Here is a 20,087-nt window from a genome sequence, read left to right as displayed (position 1 = left end):
AATGTCATAGTGCCAAGGTGAGAAACCCTGTTTTAAACCAACTGCTCTGGCCTCCTTTCTCTGTCCCTCCCTCAGCCTCCAGCTGGGCCCTTGCAACCCCTCATCCAGCCCCCAGCCAGGGCAGCTCCCAGCCCTCTCTCAGGTCTGCCCACTTTAGGCTGGCTCTCCATGATGCCCCCAGCACCTCAACCTCTTCCTCTGGCTGGCATCCGTAATTCCTTACATTCCTGCCTCCCTCCCGGGCTGCAGACAATGCTTTCGCAAACCAGCCCAGCCCTTGACTTCCAGGGTTTGTATCTGCACCCCACACTCCTCCTCCTTCCTTTCTTCTCCAAGGCCTTCTGTCCTCCAGACCCTGTGCCCACCACCCCCTCCGGCCTCAGTTACCTTCCCAGTAATTTTTCTTCTCTCTCAATTGATAATTCTTCCAGGTCCACTCCTTCGAACTATCATGGGACAAAGCAGACTTCTTCTAGAGCTAGCCAAGGTCATGCTCAAAGCTATTTCTATTCTTTCTCCCCTTACTTCCGGAACCTGGTGTCTTCTCTTTACAAAACACATACACTTTGATCTCGCTGATGCTGTGGCTCTTGGCAGATGCCGAGCCTGTGTCTTGCAGGGGTTTCTCTGGCTGAGAAACCAGGAAAACCTGCCGTGAGTAACCTCCCCATGGTCCCTGGGGAGAGGGCTCCTTAGTGGGCACAGCCTCCGAGGGCACGGAGAAGCGGTGGCCATCTAAGAGTATGGCACTGCTGGCGCGAGGGAGGCCCTAGCCGAGGGCTGATCCTACTCTCTTGCTGCCCTCTTCTAGCCTGCCCCCTGCACAGGGCCTGTCCTCACCCCTGTCACCCTCCCATAACCCTACCAAGGCTCAGGCAGAGCAGGGGAGGAATCCAGCTGTTTAGACCTGAGATGAAGTGGGCCAGATTGCTCAGAGTGCCCAGCCGTCTTTATTCCTTCCCTCCAGATATCTCTCGCAACCCAGAAAAGCAAGCAGGGCAAGCGACCCCCAGAAGCCCCAGCACGAGCTCCCTGCCTCACTGCCCTCCCAGTGCCTCCAAGCCCGGGCCACACCCACTGGGAAAGGGCCCGCCCCCTCCCCGCCCCTGGACAGGCCGGCAGAGAAGCAGGAGAACCAGGGTTGGGCCTGGGAAGGGGAGCAGGGTTCCTGTGCTGGCCGCCCCTCATTGCAGCCCCACCAGCTCAGTGATGGGAGGGGTCTGCACCATGAACTCCTCATACCGACTGAGGAACAGCCAGAAGCGAGCCAGGTAGGTGTCCTCGTTGTAAGGCAGGTGCTTTTCATGGAGGAACTGGGACACCACGGGCTTCACCTGCCAGAAGATGGGCAAGAAGAGGGGCCGCTGTGAGCCAGGGCTGCAGGCAGGCCCATCCCCCTAGGGGCCCTTCCTCTTCCCAACCCCAGCTGCTGTCTGCCTCGTTCTGTGCTAGTCTGCAGGAGCTGAGGGGCTTGCAGAATCCCTGCCTCTCCCCGTCCCAGCAGGCAAGGAAGAGGGGGCTTTTCCTCAACATCCCCCGCCCCAGGGCCCCCGACTGCATGACAGTCCTGTTCGCTGTGGTGGGTAAAAACCATAGCTCCCTTTTACCAAGCACCCACTGTCTGCCCAACATTCCAGACCCATTTCTTCATTTCATCCTCAAAGCCTGTCAACATACACACTGCTTACTCCCATTCTACAGATAAGGAAGCCAAGGCTTGGGTCAGTTAACTTGCCCAGAGTCACACTGCTAGTAAGAAACCCACACTGATGCTTGCGTACTAGGCTGCCCTTCCTGGGGACCTCTGTCCAGTCCAGTTGGGGGACTCAGGGCTCGGGCGAATCCTGAAGGTTATGCACCCTCTGCCCTCAGGGACTCCCTTCATCCCAGCCCCTCCAGCCCGACCCTCATCTACCTTTAGGCACATGTTGTCAGAGAGCCTGGGGAAGAGGTGGTGCTCCACGTGGCAGCTGATGAGGGAGTGACCGAAGGCCCAGTCCAGAATGGGCAGCCGGGGCAGGTTAAGCACGCCCAGGCTCATCATGTGAATCCGCTGGGGCTTCTTGTCTCGGGAGAACATGGGCAGCCCGATGTGCTGTGACAGACATGTGGGTCATGGCCTGGGCCATTCCCGTACCTCCCCACCCTGCCCCAGGTGTCCTCACCTAGCATTTGGGGACCAGCTTCTGCCCTCCCTCGCTCTCACTCTGGCGGGACCTGGTAGAGGCGAGAGGCGGCTGGGTTCACCTGTCCATGCCCTGAGCTCAGTCTCGTCCATCTCTGGGCCTCTCTCCCCATCTGTACCATGAGGGGCTTGGCCTGGGCACCCCTCAGTTCCTGTGGTACTCTAAAGGTTGTGGCTGCCCACTATCTACTCTCAGGTCCCTATGTCTTTGCTTCATCCTGGAGAGACCCTTCCCTGCTTTGTTTTCACCAATCGAAATCCTGCTCGTCGTTCAAGATCAAGTTTGCGTGTATATTTTCACTCGACAGGTTTGTATACCAGCCTCCTCCACCAGGCACTGTCTTAGGTCTAGTGAGTGTGAAGTGAACAGGAGTGTCTGTTCTAACAAGACAGGCAGATGGGACACAACTATGGCATTCAGTCATTCATGGCAGTTGTGCTAAGCGCTAGGGTGGTGGTGAGCAGGATGCTCTATCCGAGGTCTTCACTGGTTTGAGGAGCAGGGAGGTGTTTGTCCCTATGGAAATGGGCTGGGACCCTGTGCTGCGTCCTGGCCTTGCAAGAAGACCTCTGTCTCCAGCTCCTCCATCGGCCTGCCCGTGGCCTGTGCTGGGGCCTCTGTGATGGCCCTCCATCTACTTCACTTAAGGTTATCCCCGTAAGTGCACTCAGGGCTGGAGCTGGGGGCTAATCACTTGTGTCCCCACAGGGCTTAATCTACCCGATGCACATCACATTGAAGGTTCTTAACGCATCTTCTCTCCACGTGTGAATGGCAGCCAGTGTTGAAGAAAAGCGAACTCCTTACCTTAGACCAAAGCTCTCTGTGATGACCCCCAGAAAGGAGAGGAGAGGGCTGGGTGGGAGGTGGGGGGAGGCTTCCTCAGCTGGAGAATGCTCCCCGTAGCCCCCCAGCGCCCGGGGTGGGGGATACCTCACCTGGAAGATGTTGACGTGGAGGTAAGGGTGGGCCAGCAGAGACCTGGTGACGAGCATGCAGGCCAGGGCCGAGCAGGGGCTCCTGAAGCCAGACACATTCAAGAGCAGCCAGTAGTGAGAATAAAGGCCCAGGGAAACCAAGGCCAGACCCCGCAGAGCCGTCCCGAGCTCCGCCTTACTCAGCCGCTCTGCCAAAAGGGTGAGAAACGCAGTGACGGGGGTGGGCAAGGCTCAGATCCAATGCACGCTGGCTCCCCGGTAGCTCAGTGGTGCCCACCAGGGTGATCTCGGTGTGTTCATCCCCACACAGCCCTGAAAAGTGGGTTCATCCATTTGACGGATGAGGAAATGGAGCAGTAAGCAACTTGACCAAGGTCACTCTGACCTTGTAAGTGGTGGCCTGAGGCTTGAACCCAGGTCTGGCTGCCCCGCAGCCCGTCCTCCTTCCACCACATGTATTGCTCCTGTGATATTAAAAATTATAACATGCACTATAGTGTGAGGCCTTTCCAAAGCATTTGCACATCTGCAACCTCACTGTGCTCTCACACCTCCCCGGAGGAGCCGGTGAGAACCTGAGGCTCAGAGAAGCTAAGTTACCTGCCTGAAGTCACCAAGCAGTAAGTGGCGAAGCCAGACTCGGCCCTGGGTCCAAGGCTCTTTCCACTCTGCCTAGCTGTCTCAGAAAACTTCTGTCCTATCTTGACTCAAGGCCCCTCACCTCCTCCATGAGCGGCCCCCATGAACCAAGGAGGGAAGGAAGGAAAGAGAAGCCCAGGCCTTCACGGGGCACTCCGGACCCAGGCCCTGGCATACTCACCGACAGCCACCAGAGGGGTGATGATGGGGATCAAGAGAGGAGCGAGGAACATGTAAACGTAGCGGTTGAGGAAAGGCAGCCTCCACGTGCTCGAGTCCCCCAGGCCCAGCACGTTGGTGTGTCCGTGGTGCATCTTGACGTGTCCGTACTTGGCATACTCCGCAGGGAAGGCCGTGCACACCTGCAGAAGGGAGCCAGAAAGGGCACCGGGGCCCATGTCAGGCACAGTCAAGCAAAGTAGGACCTTTGGGAGCCTACAGAACAGCCCGCCATCCTTGGACGCTGCATGTCCAGGGCCTTCCCGCCTTACACCCCCGGCTAATCAGCCTTGACCATCAACTAACTCTCAGGTATCTGTGACTACAAAGGGCAGCCAGTCAAAACAACTGCTTTCACTTGGAATGGTGCTGCAAAGTGCTGCGGGGCGTGACGCCAGCCCCTAGACTGCCACTCTGCCACTGACCACCCAGGCAGCCTGCAAGCCTGAGAGGATTGGACACACCGCTTGTCAGGTCGCTGGCATCAGATTACAATTATTTCCTGCATGTTTATCTTGGAAACATCTGTACCTTTCACTAACACTACATCTTGAGCCCACAGCAGGGGGGTGGAGGATGGGCGTGGTCTGGAGGCAAAGGGAGACCTTTCCCTGAACTGTCTACGAGGGTGTCACCAGGGATGAGGTCTGCCCTGGGGGAGGCCGACAGCTAATTTGTCCCTGGGGTGACTCCTCTCTGGCAGGTGAGGGAATCTCCTAAACCGGTCACCAGAAGCAGTTCTCTTATTCTAATAACTGTCAATCTAAGGGCAAAAGAGGCAAAAGAGACACTGAGGCGTTTCTTATGCAGATACATGCAAATGAACATGCAAATGTTCTCTTCCAATATTTCATTCAGGCCAGAAGATTTTGCTAATTTTATTGAAGATGCTGCCTGCCAGCTTCCAGGAAAACATGAAGAGTTTCCCAGTTCCAGTCACCGGGATCCTGGGAAAGACAGCGGAACACCCTCCAATGAGCCCCCAGCATCCCGCGCTCTGCATACGTGACTTGGTAGTCTCCCAAGCCCAGGAGGTCAGCGGCGTTATTATTCACAGTTGACAGAAGCAGAAACTGAGATAGAGAGGCCATGTGCCCATCCCAGGTCACTCAGCTAGGTGGGTAGCGGAGGGCCATCAGGCCCCTGAGATGAGTCACTTCCTGCCGCGGAGGAGGAGCCGAAACCCTATGGAAAGGACGCTGAAGAGCACAGTTAACGATGTCACAACTGAAGGTTTACAACAGACTCGGGAAGATATGGCAAACCAACGCTGAACCGCCCCTTCCGAGGCGAAGGCAGAGGGCAGGAAGGTAAATGCTCATTCAGCAATGGCGTCGCCAACGAAAACAGGACCAGGTGCTTCACTCTCGGATGATGTAAACCCCTAAGGAGCGGGTTTTGCTGTTTTCGTAAACTTTCTTTCGGCGGGACAGAACCTGGGAGAGGCTGCAGAGGGGTGGGCAGGTGACGAGTCAATTAAAGTAATTGACTGTTGGTCTCCAAGACCCATCCCTACTGTATCCCCTTGATTGGTTCAAGTTAGTGGCACAAGCCTGTTGGCAGTGGGCAGAAAGGGGCTGCAGCCAGCGTCTATTGGGATGTCCTGAGGTCGCCTGCCTCTGCCCAAGGCCCGCAAGATTGTGTTTTGAACCTCACGGTTCTGTCCCGTGGAACTGGGAAAAGTTGGCTGTTTTTAACCGCTCCTTCCACACACTTCTGTGCCAAGGGCCGAATCCCATCCGCATGGCTTCTGTCATCAAGAAATGCCAGCTGAATGCATCAGTCTGCTTAGTGGCAAAGTCAATTTCCCTTCTGGCACACGCTCAGCCTCTCCTCGCAGACCAGCAGCGGACCGCGCTTTGAGTAGCAACACCAGAAACGAGCCCGAGCCTCAGGGCCTGGTGGGGTCCTCCGTCAGGTTCTCAGACACGTGCACAGACCCGAGGATGCGGGGGAGACAGGCTTCCTGTGCAGTACGTAACATGTGATCTGTGACTCAGCGCACACTCCCAGAGTCCGTGTTTGATTTGCCTTTTGATACGAATAAGAACAGATTTAAGGCTATTTCTATAACACTGAAATTCTCACTCCCATCTAGATGTTTTTTCGGAGGAGAAGAGAGGCGGATTTGGGTTAGGAGGAGAGACGTCACGCAGCTCACAGCGTGTCCACGTGCGTGTCCACCCATAGACCGAAGCGCGGTGGGAAGTGGTCCCGTGCTGCTGCGGGAGTTAGAGAATGGACTGTCCCACTGCAAAGGATTATTTTAAGGTCTCGCCCGAGAGGATTCCACCTCCAGACTCAGAAAAAGTTCTGGAAGCCTCCAGGTCGGTGCCGCTTCTTGATATCATCGCCCTCTGTACTCCTCAGGAAGACGTAGGAGCTCCAACCTCTGAGCAGTGCTCAGGCTCTTCAAGTGGCCAGACATCAGGGGCAGACGTCGGTATAATTCCCCTTACCGTCTCTCAGCGAAATGCCGGGGCCCCCAATCTCTCATGTGTTCATCCATTCTTTCACTCAGTTGTTTGTTCACTGAAGCATCCTTTGGGGCCTCTGCCAGTGGCCAAAGGTCGTTGTCTAATTTAGTTTTTGACTAGGTAATATGTTCATGTAATTCAGAGTTCAAAAGTGCACAGCGAGGGGCTTCCGCCTGCCCCAGCCCCCAGCTGCCCTGGGAGGCGAGGGAGGCTCTCGGTCTCTTATGCATCCGCTAATATTTTCTTTTTATCTTTTTAAAACAAACAATCCTTTGCAGGATTAGAAACCATCGTTAATAAAATTGTGGCGCGGCCGAAGTTGGGTGTGAAATAGGTCATTCTACTGGATTGAAAGGGAGGGGTGAGGCGAGACAGGTGATGGGCCAGAGGTTGCTGGTCTGGGCCAGCTGAGAGATGGTGAGGTCTCGGGGAAGGCAGGAGTGGGAGGAGGAGGGATCAAGGGCAAGGCCAGATTTCCAGAGTGGGCCTGGGACATGTGGGGCCACTCCAGACGTGGGGACAGGGGTGGAGGGCGGGAGCACGAACAGGATGAGAAAGAGGGGCTGTGTGGCAGCCCAGGGGCAGCGGCCCTCGGGCGGGACAGACCCTGGGCTGGAATCTGCCCGGCTCCCATTCCTCCCTCCGGGTCCTCTCACTGACTCTCGGGCGCTGGGCAGCCCCTTTGCACTGGCTTCAGCACGCTAGGGGCCTCTGGGGCTCCATGGGCCACGGCCATGGGTTTGTAAGACAGAGACTAGGAAGCCCAGATGAATTCAAGTTTCACATAAACGACCCATCGCTTTTGGTAGACGTATACCCAAACAGTGCCTGCATGAATCATTCATCCGAAGTTCAAACTTCACTGGGCGTCCTGTGTTTTATTTGTTACAACTGGCAGCCCTCCGCAGTGAGAATGCGAACTCCTGAGTATGAGTCCTCAGGTGCCAGGCTGGCCCTGCGACAGGCTCCGTGTGGATAAGGTGATATGTCAGCACCTTTGGATGAGAGAGGGACAGCGGTGAGGGCTGAAGCCAGAGGTGTCCCCGAGCACCTCGTCCTGACGGAAGCAGGCTGCTGCGGTCAGTGCTGAGCCCATCATGCGGCTCTGAGAACATTCTCTCCACTTCCAGGCCTTGTCCCCAGGAACCTCTCAGCTCCTCTGCCTGGCACATGGGCCTCCTTGCCCGCCTTTCTCCAGGGTCTCCATTAGATTCTAGCGATCCCAGATTTCTGTGGGTCCCTCACACACTGTGCTGTTTCCCATGTCTGTGCCTCTGTCTACACGTCTGCTCCGTCCGAAACCACCTTCCTGCTCTGAGCCTGGCCAGGCCTCCCCTGTGCTGTCTCCTCTGGACCCTCTCCCCGGGGGTTCTCCGCCTTGACACTCTTGACAGTTGGGGACAGGTCATTCTGTCGCGCGCACTGTAAAATGTTTAGCAGCATCCTCTACCCACTGAACGCCAGTAATACACACACACGCACACGCATCGTGATAGCCAAAAATGTCTGCGGACATCCGGTGCCCCTGCCACGCTCTCCCCTCTGTGCTCACAGCATTCACACCACCTAGTTGACGGCACCGTCAGGTCCTGCCTGCCCTGCTCCCAGCCGCTCCACGTACCAGCTGAGTGGCCTTGGACAAGCAACTTAACCTCCCAAACTAGGGTCTCCTCATCTACAAAGTGAGTGTAACAGGTAATAATAGCTTCAAACACCTAAGGAGGCATGACTATTAAATGAGATAATTCATGGAAGGTACACAATAAGTACCCAATAAGTATCAGCTGATAAAATCAAGATTTTTCTTATTTTTATGTCATTTGTGTTTGTCTGTTTCCCCACCTGACTCTGAGCCCCTGGAGAACTGGAAACTGGTTTCATTCACTGTTGGTCCCTAGCACCCAGCGGGAGTCTTAGCGGGGAGCAGAAGCTCGGTGATGTTGAGTACACCGCTGGGCAGTTGCCCGCTCAGCCTCGACTGACACTCCTTCAGCCCCCAAAGTCCACATCCAACAGACTTCTCTCCCAATTTCTGCTCCCAGCTGGGCAGCCCCTGCCCCCTTGAAAACAACCCCACCATTTCCTCTCCAAGACCTTCCCTCAAGGGCACACTCATCAGACTCAGTGCAGCCATCCATAGACGACCGCCTGGCCTTGATCCAGGGCCCTCTGCCTCTGACGGGCAGAGGGTCCCCTCCACCAGGACCCAGGCTTTACAGACCCACAGGAGTGGGAACTGCCAGGAGGCCCCCTTCCCAGAGACCTCAGGCTTATCTTTGAGGAAGCCACACCAAACCTGGGAGAGGTTGGCGGGGGGGTGCTACCTAAAAGTACATTTCGTAACCTATAAAATGACATAGAACTACACGCACGCATGCACACGCGTATGCACACACACACACACACACACACACACTGTACTAACGACAATTTCCTGGTTTGCTATTGAACGACACATAAGTGCAGCTATTGAGGGAAATCCAGTGAAGGTGACACCAGATCTCTCTGTCCTATTTTTACAACATCATGTGAATCTATAATTATTTAGAAAATAAAAACTTTTTTTTTTTTTACAAAAGTGTATTTTGTACGCAGATCTGAGTTTGCCTCTAAATAAATGTAATTAAATAAAAAATAAATAAAAGCCATCGTTGTTGAGCACACACAGACTAATACACACTCCCTTGGGGTTTGGCGGGGAGTGGGGTGGGGGGGCGGGGACAAGCAGAGGGATGGTCGGAGAGACAGCCCCGAGGACAACGGCCACACTGAACTCCTGGAAGGGGAATGTTCGAGAATCCTGACCAGGCTGGGAGTTCTCTGCTCTGGTTCCTCCACCACATAGGACTCGAATAAAGGTGACTGGCATTCTCTTGGGTGACGCTCCTTAGGGAGACGGGCAGAGCTGGCCTGTGCTCCCCTGTGGACCAGCTGTGACTCCGTCCCCGGCAGCACAGAGACAACTTTGGAAGAAAGGTTTGAAGTTGAGACACCACAGAGCTTAGTAACTGGCAGAGCCTGTTTCGTCCCACTCAGGGGAGCGTCTACATTCTGAATGACAGGCAGGGGGGTCCCTAAAGCCTTCCGATTTCAGGACTTAATCCTTCTCAGGCTTTAGCACTTAAACCATGGGGGCTCTGCCCACCCACCCTGTCTCCCATCTTCCTGTGGCCCTTCACTGGCAGTCCCCAAGGATAAAAGTGACAGTCCCAGTGACATCACCCAGGACAGGGAAGGGCTGGTGCACTTGCGGGGGAAGGCTAGGGCTGGCTGGCAAGAGGGTCTGAAGTATGTCAGTAGGAGGAATGGTGCGTTCTCGCGGAGGCCGGAAGTGGGTCTTCAGAGGGAAGTTCATGCTAGCGTAGGGAGGTATGTATAATTGGGGATAATTTAGCAGAGAAACAACAACAATCTGGAGTGTCACTGCCCCCTCCATCTTGTCCATCTCTCCCCCCGAGAGCCAGCTTGGGAAGAGCACAGGCACCCAAAAAGAGGAGGTGACAACGAGTGTGGCAGAGATCCAAGAAGGTCCTGGGCAGCAAGAGCTTGTCCTTTGTGCAACGCAGGGCCCTGGCCCAGGTGGTGGTCCAGGGCCACCTCATCGCACTCACGTGGACACACACACACAGAGTTTTGTCTGCTTTGCATAACCGCATCAACTTTTCAGTTAAAAACAAATAACACTAACATACAAACAACAACAAAAACTGCCGACCCTTTCCTTGCAGCTGACCGTGTGTTCCCTCCGGAGAAAATGAGCGAAGCTAACAGCTGGCGATCATCGAGGAGTCAGGCCCAGGCCCTGAACCAGGACCCTCGCTGTGTCGTTTGATCCTCACGCTGGATTAAGTGAGTACCACGCTGGCATAGACAATGAGGTTGCCCACATGGTACCAGCAGCCGCCCATCCCCCGCCCCCTCCCAGGCTCACCTCCACAAAGAAAAGTGCCCAGATCCTGCTCCAGCGTTTGGATTCGGTGAGGGCACCGTGAGTGGCCAGGTGGCTGCCCTTGACGGTGAGCGTGTAGTGGCACACACCCAAGACGGTGATGCCCAGGACAAAGACCAGGACGTTCTCAGAGCACAGGCACAGGAACCCTGCAGGGAGGGGGTGGTTAGGATCTTTCTCCAGCTCTTGGAGATCTAGGCCCAGACACTCCCTCCTCCGCACTTGGGAGCCCAGGCCACAGTGGGCCCAGCCCTGAGGCAGCACAGGCAGCAGTGAGGCAGGTCCCATTATGTCCTGAAGGGGGTGGGTTGGTTCTCTCTACAGGATGTGGGACAAAGCAGAGCCCTATTGACTCCCCAAGGACATTGCAGGAGTCTTGATGCTGGCCCCAACCAGAGCAGTGACGGGGTCAGGGCACGGCGGGGGTCCAAACCAGGAGAGGTCCAGGGGGAACACTGCCCTCCCCTCATCTCTGGTGTCCTTGCAGAGAAACCTCCCCCTCCCCAGGTCTCCTCACCCCTCCCCGCCTTTCCGGTGACTTCTGTCAACTTTCTCCTCCGCTGTCCTTCGTGCCATCAGCCTTCTCCCTCCTCCAGCACCCAAGTCCTCTGGGTACATAAGACAGGACACCCCAACCAGACTTTCGGGTTTGGGCTGTGACTCTCCTGGGGTTCTGGTCTCCCCCACTCCACTGCCCTCCAGCCCGCTACATCCCCTTTTCCGCATCACCGCCTCCAGCCCAGCCCCTGGTCAACCTGTCCGCGAGTCTCCGTGTCCCTCACCAGATGGCAAGGCCAGGAGGCTGAGCGCAAGGATGGCGCAATCCACACCGTGGCGCTCCCACCACGAGCTCGCCCTCACCACGTCCTGGACCCGCGCCTCCAGCTCCCCCAGCAGCGCCTCGGCCCCGCCGCTCCCCTGGGGTGCGCCTCGCGCCGGCTCCATCGGGCCCCGGACGACTCCGAGGTCACCAGCGTATCTGCAGCGGCGGACAAGGCTCTGAGCACCAGCGGGGGCGGGCCGGGGCGGAGTCAGGCGCCTGGCTGGGGCCACCCGCCCCCGGTGTCACGGTGCGTGAGGGTCACCGGGTGCCTCTGGACTAGAACCGCCGCAAGAAGAACCGGTGGATGCGCGAAGGTGGGGAGGAGGCTCTGGGTACAGGGGACGCGGGAGTGGGGGACTAGGCGAGTGGGGGACAGGACACGCAAAGACCGTAGTGGAAATCCCCAGGGTCCCTGACCGCCTGACCTTAAGTAACTCGCATTCTCCTTGTCCCCTCGCCCTGCTCGGGTGTGCACAGCATTTTTATTCCACAGCCTGAGCGTTTTTCTCAGTGGCAGTTAGCGGGCGGCCCCCACACGACACAGGCGTGCGTTCCTTGCCTGTCTCCGCCCACAGCCTGGCGGCCGGGGGGATGGCAGCGACTTACCTCGCGCTGCTGCTCAAGCTGTGCCTTCGGTACCTGCCACAATGCCTGGCACACAAAGATTTTTAAATTCATGAGGCAGAACGTTCAAGGGGCATGGGGAAGCGGGGTCCCCTCTGCGTCCGGTTTTAGCAGCGATGACCCATGGGGAGTTTGCTCTCCAGCGCAGTAATTTTGGGAGTGAGAGGAGACAAGGACAGACCTTACCATTCCGAATGAGATCCCTCTGCAATTCCACTCACAGGTGCCCAGGTCTGAACCCAGGACCAAGGCCAAGGCCACGGCAAACTACTTGCCAAGACTTGGGTCCTCCCTAGCCCCTTCCCATAAGCCCAGGACCCCACCCGGTGCTGCTGGAGGCTGGCCTGGGTCCTTGGAACACAAGTCAGGGCCTCTGAGGATCTTTTCTCCCCCTTTGTCTCTGTCTTACTCCCCCCCTAGTCTTACATTGAAGTCCCTTTAAAAATGAGGTCTGGTGTGGTGAGGGCCACAGCACTTTCAGCAAGAGACCTTTGATAAGGAGGAGTGAGACTGGGGGAGGGGGGGGAGAGGAGAGAGATGGAGGAAGAGAAGCCTGGTCAGGGAAGCTAAAGACTTTGATTCCTCCTGTCTTCCCTGGTGTTTTATTTCATGAATTCTTATGAGTTTATTCCTCCAATTCTTTATTAAAAGGCAAGGTTTCTTTACCGGTTGCTATTCTAAGGGGCTTACAGTCTAATAGACCAATTCTCCACCCCACCCCACCCCGCCCCCGACACACACATCTGGCTCTTTGCAGTTACCATTGACTTTCACATACTTACTGGGTTTTGTGTATTTCCCACAGCTGGCGAGGTTGGCATCATCCCTATTTAATCCATGGCGGGCCAGAGAGATGAAGTGATCTGCCCAGCGCCCACCCCCAGTTACTAAATGGCAGAACCAGAACTCAAATCCAGGAAGTTTCTTCCAATTACCTTTTGTTTCTATAGTAGATTCTTAAAACAGGAAGAGGGAGGGGCCCTCTTCCCTCCCTAACCCGCTTTTGAGCCCCTCTCTCTCAGACACACTAGAATCTTCAGGGAGGGGCTACGTACAATTTTAAAAGGCATATTTGATATTAATATTCAATATTAGAATATACTGTATAAGGGTACACGCCCACTGCTTTTATTATATAAACTAGGGGACTTCCTGGTACCAAGAAGCTCCTCTCCAGGACTTGGCTGGCCCCGGACGTCTAAGTGAAGCTGTAAGGAGGCGAGTGCTGAGCTTGGAGGAACCAGGAATCCCCAGGGGGTAAGGCTGGCTGGCAGCCTCCCTGGAGAGAGGCAGATTAGATTTAGTACAAATTGAAACCAGGAGGAGAAGGAAGGGAACAAGGTATTCCGGATTCTCAAGGCGTGGGGCAGGAGTGGAGTTGGGAGACTGTTAGCGAAGGCGGCAAAGAAAGGTCGGGACCAGGTGCCGGAGGTGCCACCAACGAGAGACCAAGAAGTCAGGACTTGCCCTGGCAGACTTGGGGAGCCATGGCAGGCCTCAGAGCCTAGGAGTGACTTGTGTAGTGTGGTGTTTGCAAAGGCTTGTCCGGCACAATGGATTAGCCGCTGCCCTGCAGGAGACCAGTTCGGAGACTGTTTTGGTACCCTAAACACGACAGGGTGCTAAGGGAGTAGCTGGCAGGGGCGGGGTGGGGCCGGGCTGTAGAACAGAAGTCGAAGGAATAAGAAAATAAGCAAGACTCGAATAGACAGTTCACCAGAGGAAATGTGCACATGACCATAAGCGTATGAAAAGACGCTCAACATCATTGCTCTTAAGACACATGCGAATGAAAACCCCAGGGAGCCAGCCCTTCACACCCCGCCCCCACTAGAATGGCTGAAATGAAATGGCCAGGCAACACTAAGCACTGGCCGGAGGAAGTAACGCAACTGACCTCTCATTCATGGCTGACGGCATGTAAAGTGGGACAACCCCTCTGGAGAACAGTTTGGCAGTTGCCTGTAAGGTTAAATATACACTTAAATATGCCCTATAACCCAGCAATCGAGCACCCAGGTACACACCCAACAGGAATGAGAACACGTATCCACGTGGGGGACGGTAATTATATATATATAACCACGTGGGGGACAGTAATTACAGAGAGACACGAGGAGACTTTCTTAGAGGATGAAAATGGTCTGTATCTTGATTGTGCTGTCGCATACGTGTGTCAAACTCATTGACTTGCACACTCAAGAGGAGCGCGTTTTATTATAGTTAATCGTACCTCGATAAAGCCGATTAAAGCAAAACAAAACAGCAAGGCAGACTTACTTGTAAAATGGAACGAGCTTTATTAAAGCTGAACGTGTGTGAACTGGGACAACTCAAATGTCCCCCCACAGTCGAAGAGAGAAATAAAATGTATATGCACGCCCAGACCTAATGCTGAACAAAATAAACCAGACACACAGAGCGCAGACTCTATTTGATTTCATTCAGATAAAGTTCTGGAGCAGGCATGGGACGGCCATTACTACCACCAGAAAGGTAGTCCAGTTTGTAAAAATTCATCCTGCGACGCGGTTATGATACATGCATTTTTCTGTATACATGTTATATTTCAATGAAAACATTTGCTTTATTTTTTTAAATGGTCATAGCTTTTTTTTTTTTAGAGGTATAAATCAGAAGGTGGACATCACCCCTGAGCCCAGCTCAGTGAAACATGGGAAAGCAAGGCAGGGCTGGCATCTGGGTTCCCTTGGCCTTGCGCTTGGCAGCTGAGCGTGTGGGGTGGCAGAGCGCCTGATTTACTAAACTCTTCTCCATTCCTCTCTGCCGGCCTACCCTGACCTCCATCCAGACCCTGGTCCTCCCCTTCCTGCTCACGAAGGTGAGAATGAAGCCTGGGATACGAGGCCCTGGGTGGTTAGCCACGCAGGTCTGCGCCCATTAAGGCTCTCTGCTTGGCTTCCCACAACAGGCACTAGGGGGCAGGCCTGGGCAGGCTCCTTGACCTCTGCCAACATTAGGTCACTGGCCTGCTGCTAAGGCAGAGACAGCCAGGGCTGAGGGCCCGCTCCTCCCAGCCACCTTCCCTTAGATGGGCCTCTGTCCCCACTCTGTCCCTCACCTGTCTGCACAAGACTCAGCGTGTATGAAGAGCACAGCTTTGGAGTCCAGCATGCTTACTGGCCATGTGACCTTAGCTGAGTTACTCAGCCTCTCTAAGCCTTAGTATCTTTATGTACACTAAAAAAAAAAAAAAAAAAAAAAATTCAGAAGTGAGATAAATATCAATGAGAGTTTTAATATTTTCTTCTCGTACCCCAATAGATTGTTGTGCCCACCCCCACGTTGGAAACCCCTGGCCCACAGCGTAAGGTCTAAATTGCTCAACTTGACCTCTGAGGGCCTCCGAGTTCCAGCTTCATCTCTGTTTACTCTGCTGCTTGGGTCAGACTGACCTCTGACCCCGGGACAGATGTTGCCCTTTCTCACTTTTCTGTCTTTATTCCCAGAGTAATTGCTTCTATTCGCACCCCCATCCAAACCCCACCCATCCTCTGGGGCTCTGCTGACGTCAGCCACCCCTGCGAAGCTTTTCCAACGTTCTCATGGATTTCACTCATGCAACCGATTTTACTGAGCAAGGACTGTGTGCCAGATGCTCCAGCTCCGTGTCTCCCCCTTCCTCTGGTCTCGTCGACCAGCTTGCATTAGACGTCCGTTGTCATGCGGTGATCCCTCTTGCGCACCGCAATCCAGCCATAGGATTTAGTGTGCTCGCTATGTCTGTGCCATCTGCCTATATCAGTCAGGACACGTTATACTAGCTGCTGTAACAAATAATCTCAGATGTCTCAGTGGCTAAACGCAGTACGGATTTCTTTCTTGCTCACAGTCTGATATGGGTTGGGTGGTGACTCGGGGATTCAGGCTCCTTCCATCTTGTAATGCCTCCATCTCCAACGCAGGCCACCACCGTAGCCATGGGAGTGAGTGGAAGAGACAACATGGAAAGGCAGCATTAGCTCCAGTTCCGAAGGTGGTGCACGTCACTGCCATCCTCATCCCACCGGCCGGAACCGGAACCCAGGCATCTAACCCAAACCTAACCATAGGCAGTATGTAAATGGTATATAAAATGTAAATGACCATTTAGCCATCTCTGCTCCATAGCCAACTGCACTGTGAGCTTCCTGAAGGCACCAATCTGGGCACATCCTTATGTCTTCCCGAACCTCCTCCATAACTTCCAAGCTTCTTGCCGCCAACACGAACTTACGCACCCATCACACCCAGCATAGTGCCTCGTCTCCATTCAGAGCTCAATATTTACAAGCTGATGGACAGACGAGTACCGAGTACGAGTCAAAGCAGGCTCGCAGAAGGAGAAGGGGATGGGGCTTGGTGGAGAGACTGGTCCTTCCTGTTCTTTGGAGAATACCACATCCCCGGGGCCTCACGAGTGTGTGGCACATAGCAGGTAGTCTGTAAACCATAAATGAATAGATGGATTCACGCAAAGATTGGGAAAACAGGCTCAAGAGAATGGAAAGAAATAAAACGTTTAAAAACAAAACATTGGATGGTGGAGAAGACTCTGGTCCTGAATCAGGTGAGCCCTCCCTCCAGGCCCCAGTGGAAGGGGTCCCCATGGACCTACTCAGACAACAAAGGCGTGGGGGGTGGAGTATTAAATAATGCTGGGTTTGGCCTTCCTGGGGCCTCTGGAGTTCCTCACCCTGGGGCAGTGATGAGTCCTCCCCTCTGCCATTCAGATCTTTATTTGCTGGGGTTCATTGGGGTTAATGACTGCTGTGGTTGAGGTGGGTGGGAAGGAGCCCAACCCCGGCCCCAGAGCCTGGAGGGGGATCCCGAGAGTCAAGGATGGGCTTGGAGACCAGGAGGGCTGGGACTGGGAAGCTGAGGGGCACTTAGGTGGATTAGAAAGGCACCTCCTCCAGCAATGTAACCATTTCCAGGCTCTGAGCCTAAGTGCCTGGGTCTTTAACCCTTTCTTGTCTTCCACATGTTCATACCACTCCCCAAATCATCAAAGCCCAGTGAGGTCGAGCCCCATGAGGCAAGTGGCTTATTCACAGGGGTGGGGCTGAGTGAGCCGGGGGAGAAGTGGCTCAGATCTTGGACAGTTGAGAGTGGGACTGGCACCCCAAGCTTCCCTGGCTCCAGCAGGGCAGGGCCACATCGACGGGGTGTCTCGGCATCAGCCTCAGCTCCAAGGATCCTCCCCCTGGCCTGCTCTAGCTGCCCGCAGCCTCCATCCTGCCTTCCCAGGCTGCCAGCCATTCCGCAGGGGTGAAGCCAGGTTGGTGACGTCCCAGGGGCAGGTTAGGGAGTGAGAGGGGTGAGGGAAAGGGAGCCAGCTGTGAGCTGGTGGGGACGCTGCCAAGGCTCTGAGGGCTGGCAGCCTGTCCCCATCTTACAGGAGAGGAAACTGAGGCCCAGGTTACTTTTCCAAGTTACATAGCAAGTTCGGTTGTTGAAAATCCAAGACTGGAGCTGTTAGTAGCAACCCAGAGTCCCCACCGGTGAGGTTTTTCAAGGGTCACCTGGTCTCTCTCGAGTCAGGTTAGCTCCACAGTCAGTGTGTAAGTGACTCCGGGGCATGGGGTAGCCTGAAGGGTGTGTGCTGGGCCTGGTGGAGCCAGTGCCAGGGCTGGAAGGGTAGCGAGAACCGTGGTTCTTGCATAGAGTGGAGGCCGAGAACAGTGTCCACAGCGTGCCTCTGGAGTCAGACACACCCAGGTTTCCGTCCTGGCTGTGCGACCTTAGGTAAGTCACTTGGCCTCTGTGAGCCTCAGTTTTCTGAGAGGGTGAGGGTGATGGCACTTACCTTATTGGATCTCTGCAGAGAATGTAAGATAATTTCTGTAGTATGGATATCAATGGACCGCCACGGGCAAGTGCTCGTGGTAGATACAGTTATTGCTAATGTTATAATATTGTAATTATAACATTATTGTTATGTTGAATATTGACATGACCTAAATCTAACACATATTGGCATTGACAATAATAGTAAAAAACTAGTTTCTTTTTCTAGCAAGAAAGGGCCTGTTTTCCGCGTGTGCGAGTGTGTGCGCGAGCGTGTGTAGGCGGCTGGGGTTCAGGGGCATGATGACTCCTCCCGCTTCTGCTCTGCCGTGCTTGACCATGCTGAGCAGAAGGTGTGGGGAGCACGGAGAGGGGAGCCTGGGAACCACCCAGCATGTTGGCCCTCTCTGACCCCAGCTCAGGATTGCCCAGGGCTGGCTGATGCCCACTGAGCCCTCCCCATCACCCGATTCCTGAACACCAGGTCCCTGAACTGGTCTTCTACCTACTGGGTGTCGAGGCCTAAGCTGAGACTTTACGTAAAGTTTATCACTGCAACTGGCCTATGATGTGGGGTATAATTCTCCCCACGGACAGCCAGAAACACCAAGGCTGGGAAACGCAAATGAGCCTTCTCAGCAAGTGGCAGAGCCGTGTCTAACCTGGACACTCCGGCCCAAGCCCCTTGTGACCCTGGCTGCTCAGAAAGGCAGATTTGCCTCAGCCCCCTCCCCTGCCTTCTGGGCCATTGGTCTCTCCCTCCGTTGCCTCCTGAACCTAGAGCTCTGACCTCCAACAAGCCAGTCACCCAGAGAGAGGTTGGAGGAAGCTCGGTGGGAATCCCCAGGTCAGGGTGAGGGATGGGGCGAAGGGGCTGCGGTGGCTGGAGCTTCAACTTCCCCGTCTGAAGAAGCTAGGGCCCTATAAATGGATAATGCGTGGGAGGAGGAGTCTAAAACTGGACCGTAGACAGAGTCATGGAGCGTGCACACACACGCTCACACACACGCATGCTCACACACATGCACACACCCCTGTTCTGGGAAGCCTGGAGGCCCTGAAGCAAAGGTAAACGAGCAAAGCCTCAGAGACACACAGGCACCCTCAGCTCACGACAAACACAACCTTCTGGGAAAGCTGTGTCCACTATGCTATCCTACGCCCACAGAGACTAAGATCAGGTCCTCGCCCACATCACACACACACACACACACACACACACACACACACACACACACAGAGCTGTCAGTGGCACATTTAGAGGCTGAGTGGGAGGGCGGTCCACAGGAATGGAGGAAGAAGGGGAGGCAGAGAGGTCAGCCCGTCCCCCATCCCACCTCCCCGGTCCTGCCAGCTGAGCCCCGTTCTGGGTACGTGTTCTGAGAAGGCAGCCATGGAGCAGTGCACGTGGACCACACTAGACATCCGGGCTTCTGCACCTCCTAGCACGTCATTTGCCCCGCTGAACCTCATCCCCACATCTCTAACCCGTGGTTGGTAAACAGCACCCTCCTGCCCTCGCCCACCTGTTCACCTTGCGTGACCTGAAGAGACAGTGCCGCGAGGGGCAGTTTGACTCTGTGGGAGGGCGACAGTCCCCGTGGGGCAGTGATGGCAGGTGTCAAGGGCGAGACCGAGCTGCTGCTGCCCCCACCCTATTTCCACCCAGAGAAAGCATCCTCCCCTGCCCACCAGGGCACCCACCGGCTACTGTCCAGGGCCCCGTGGAGCAGCTCCCCAGGTGTGTGCGTATTCAGAGTGGGGAGAGGGTCCTGCAGCCCCCAGAACACTTGCCCACACAGTCCGACATAGGCCTGGGCGCGTGAGAGTGGAGGTAGGGCCCGTGGGATTTACAGCTTTATGAGGTTTCCTTTCCGGGGTCACCATGCTGGCAGGCCCCCGGGACCTTTCTCTAAAGACCAGGCGTTGGAGGCTCGGAATGGATTTGCCAGAAGTTTCCCCGCCTCGGGCTCCAAACCCCTTCAGACTTAGTCATTCAGCAGTAGAAACCCAGGGAGGGCTCACTGCCCTCATCCTTCTCAAAGGAAACAGGCTGATGAGAGGCAGCCGGTCCCGGAAGCAGCTATGGAGAGTTAGACAGATGACCCCGTCTGTGCTCGTACCGGCTGTGGGGCCTGGGCGAGGACGCAGGTCCCCTGGAGGTGCCTCAGTGGCTGCTGAGGTGTGGGTTGTGGAGTGGGGAAAGGAGGGGGCTTTGGAAGAGAGGCTGGGCTACAGGCTTCCAGTTCAACCCGACAGGGGTGGAGATGGGGCGAGGAACAGGAAGCTCGACCACACATGGAGAGACAGGTGGAGAGATACATAGGGTCCAGAAGGGTCTTGAGGACAGGAGCTTCTGTTCCCATGAAGTTGGGGTGCACAACCTCCAGCACTGGCACGTGTTCACCAACTCAAAAGCTCTCCGAACCCCATACTTCAGGG

At 55.2% G+C, this 20,087-nt stretch overlaps 1 protein-coding gene and 1 long non-coding RNA gene across 2 annotated transcripts; one reads left to right on the top strand and one right to left on the bottom strand.

Annotated features, from left to right (window-relative positions):
• Window positions 1-9: 9 nt before the first annotated feature.
• On the bottom strand, window positions 10-11,437 carry LOC120600078 (fatty acid desaturase 6). Its single transcript, XM_039859320.1, has 6 exons — window positions 11,191-11,437; window positions 10,391-10,557; window positions 3,945-4,125; window positions 3,125-3,312; window positions 1,916-2,095; window positions 10-1,334 (listed from the first exon to the last, which is right to left on the bottom strand). The coding sequence occupies exons 1-6, from the start codon at window positions 11,351-11,353 to the stop codon at window positions 1,185-1,187; spliced, it is 1,029 nt and encodes a 342-aa protein (XP_039715254.1). The 5' UTR covers window positions 11,354-11,437; the 3' UTR covers window positions 10-1,184.
• LOC120600080 (uncharacterized) lies at window positions 11,386-14,450 on the top strand. The gene is made up of 2 exons (XR_005652087.1): window positions 11,386-11,545; window positions 12,661-14,450. It is a non-coding gene; the product is annotated as an uncharacterized LOC120600080 (long non-coding RNA).
• Window positions 14,451-20,087: the final 5,637 nt, after the last annotated feature.

The sequence above is a fragment of the Pteropus medius genome, unplaced genomic scaffold (assembly GCF_902729225.1).
Source record: "Pteropus medius unplaced genomic scaffold, Ma_sr-lr_union100, whole genome shotgun sequence".
NCBI classification, from domain to species: Eukaryota; Metazoa; Chordata; class Mammalia; order Chiroptera; family Pteropodidae; genus Pteropus; species Pteropus medius.
This window is presented reverse-complemented; position numbering and strand designations above follow the sequence as displayed.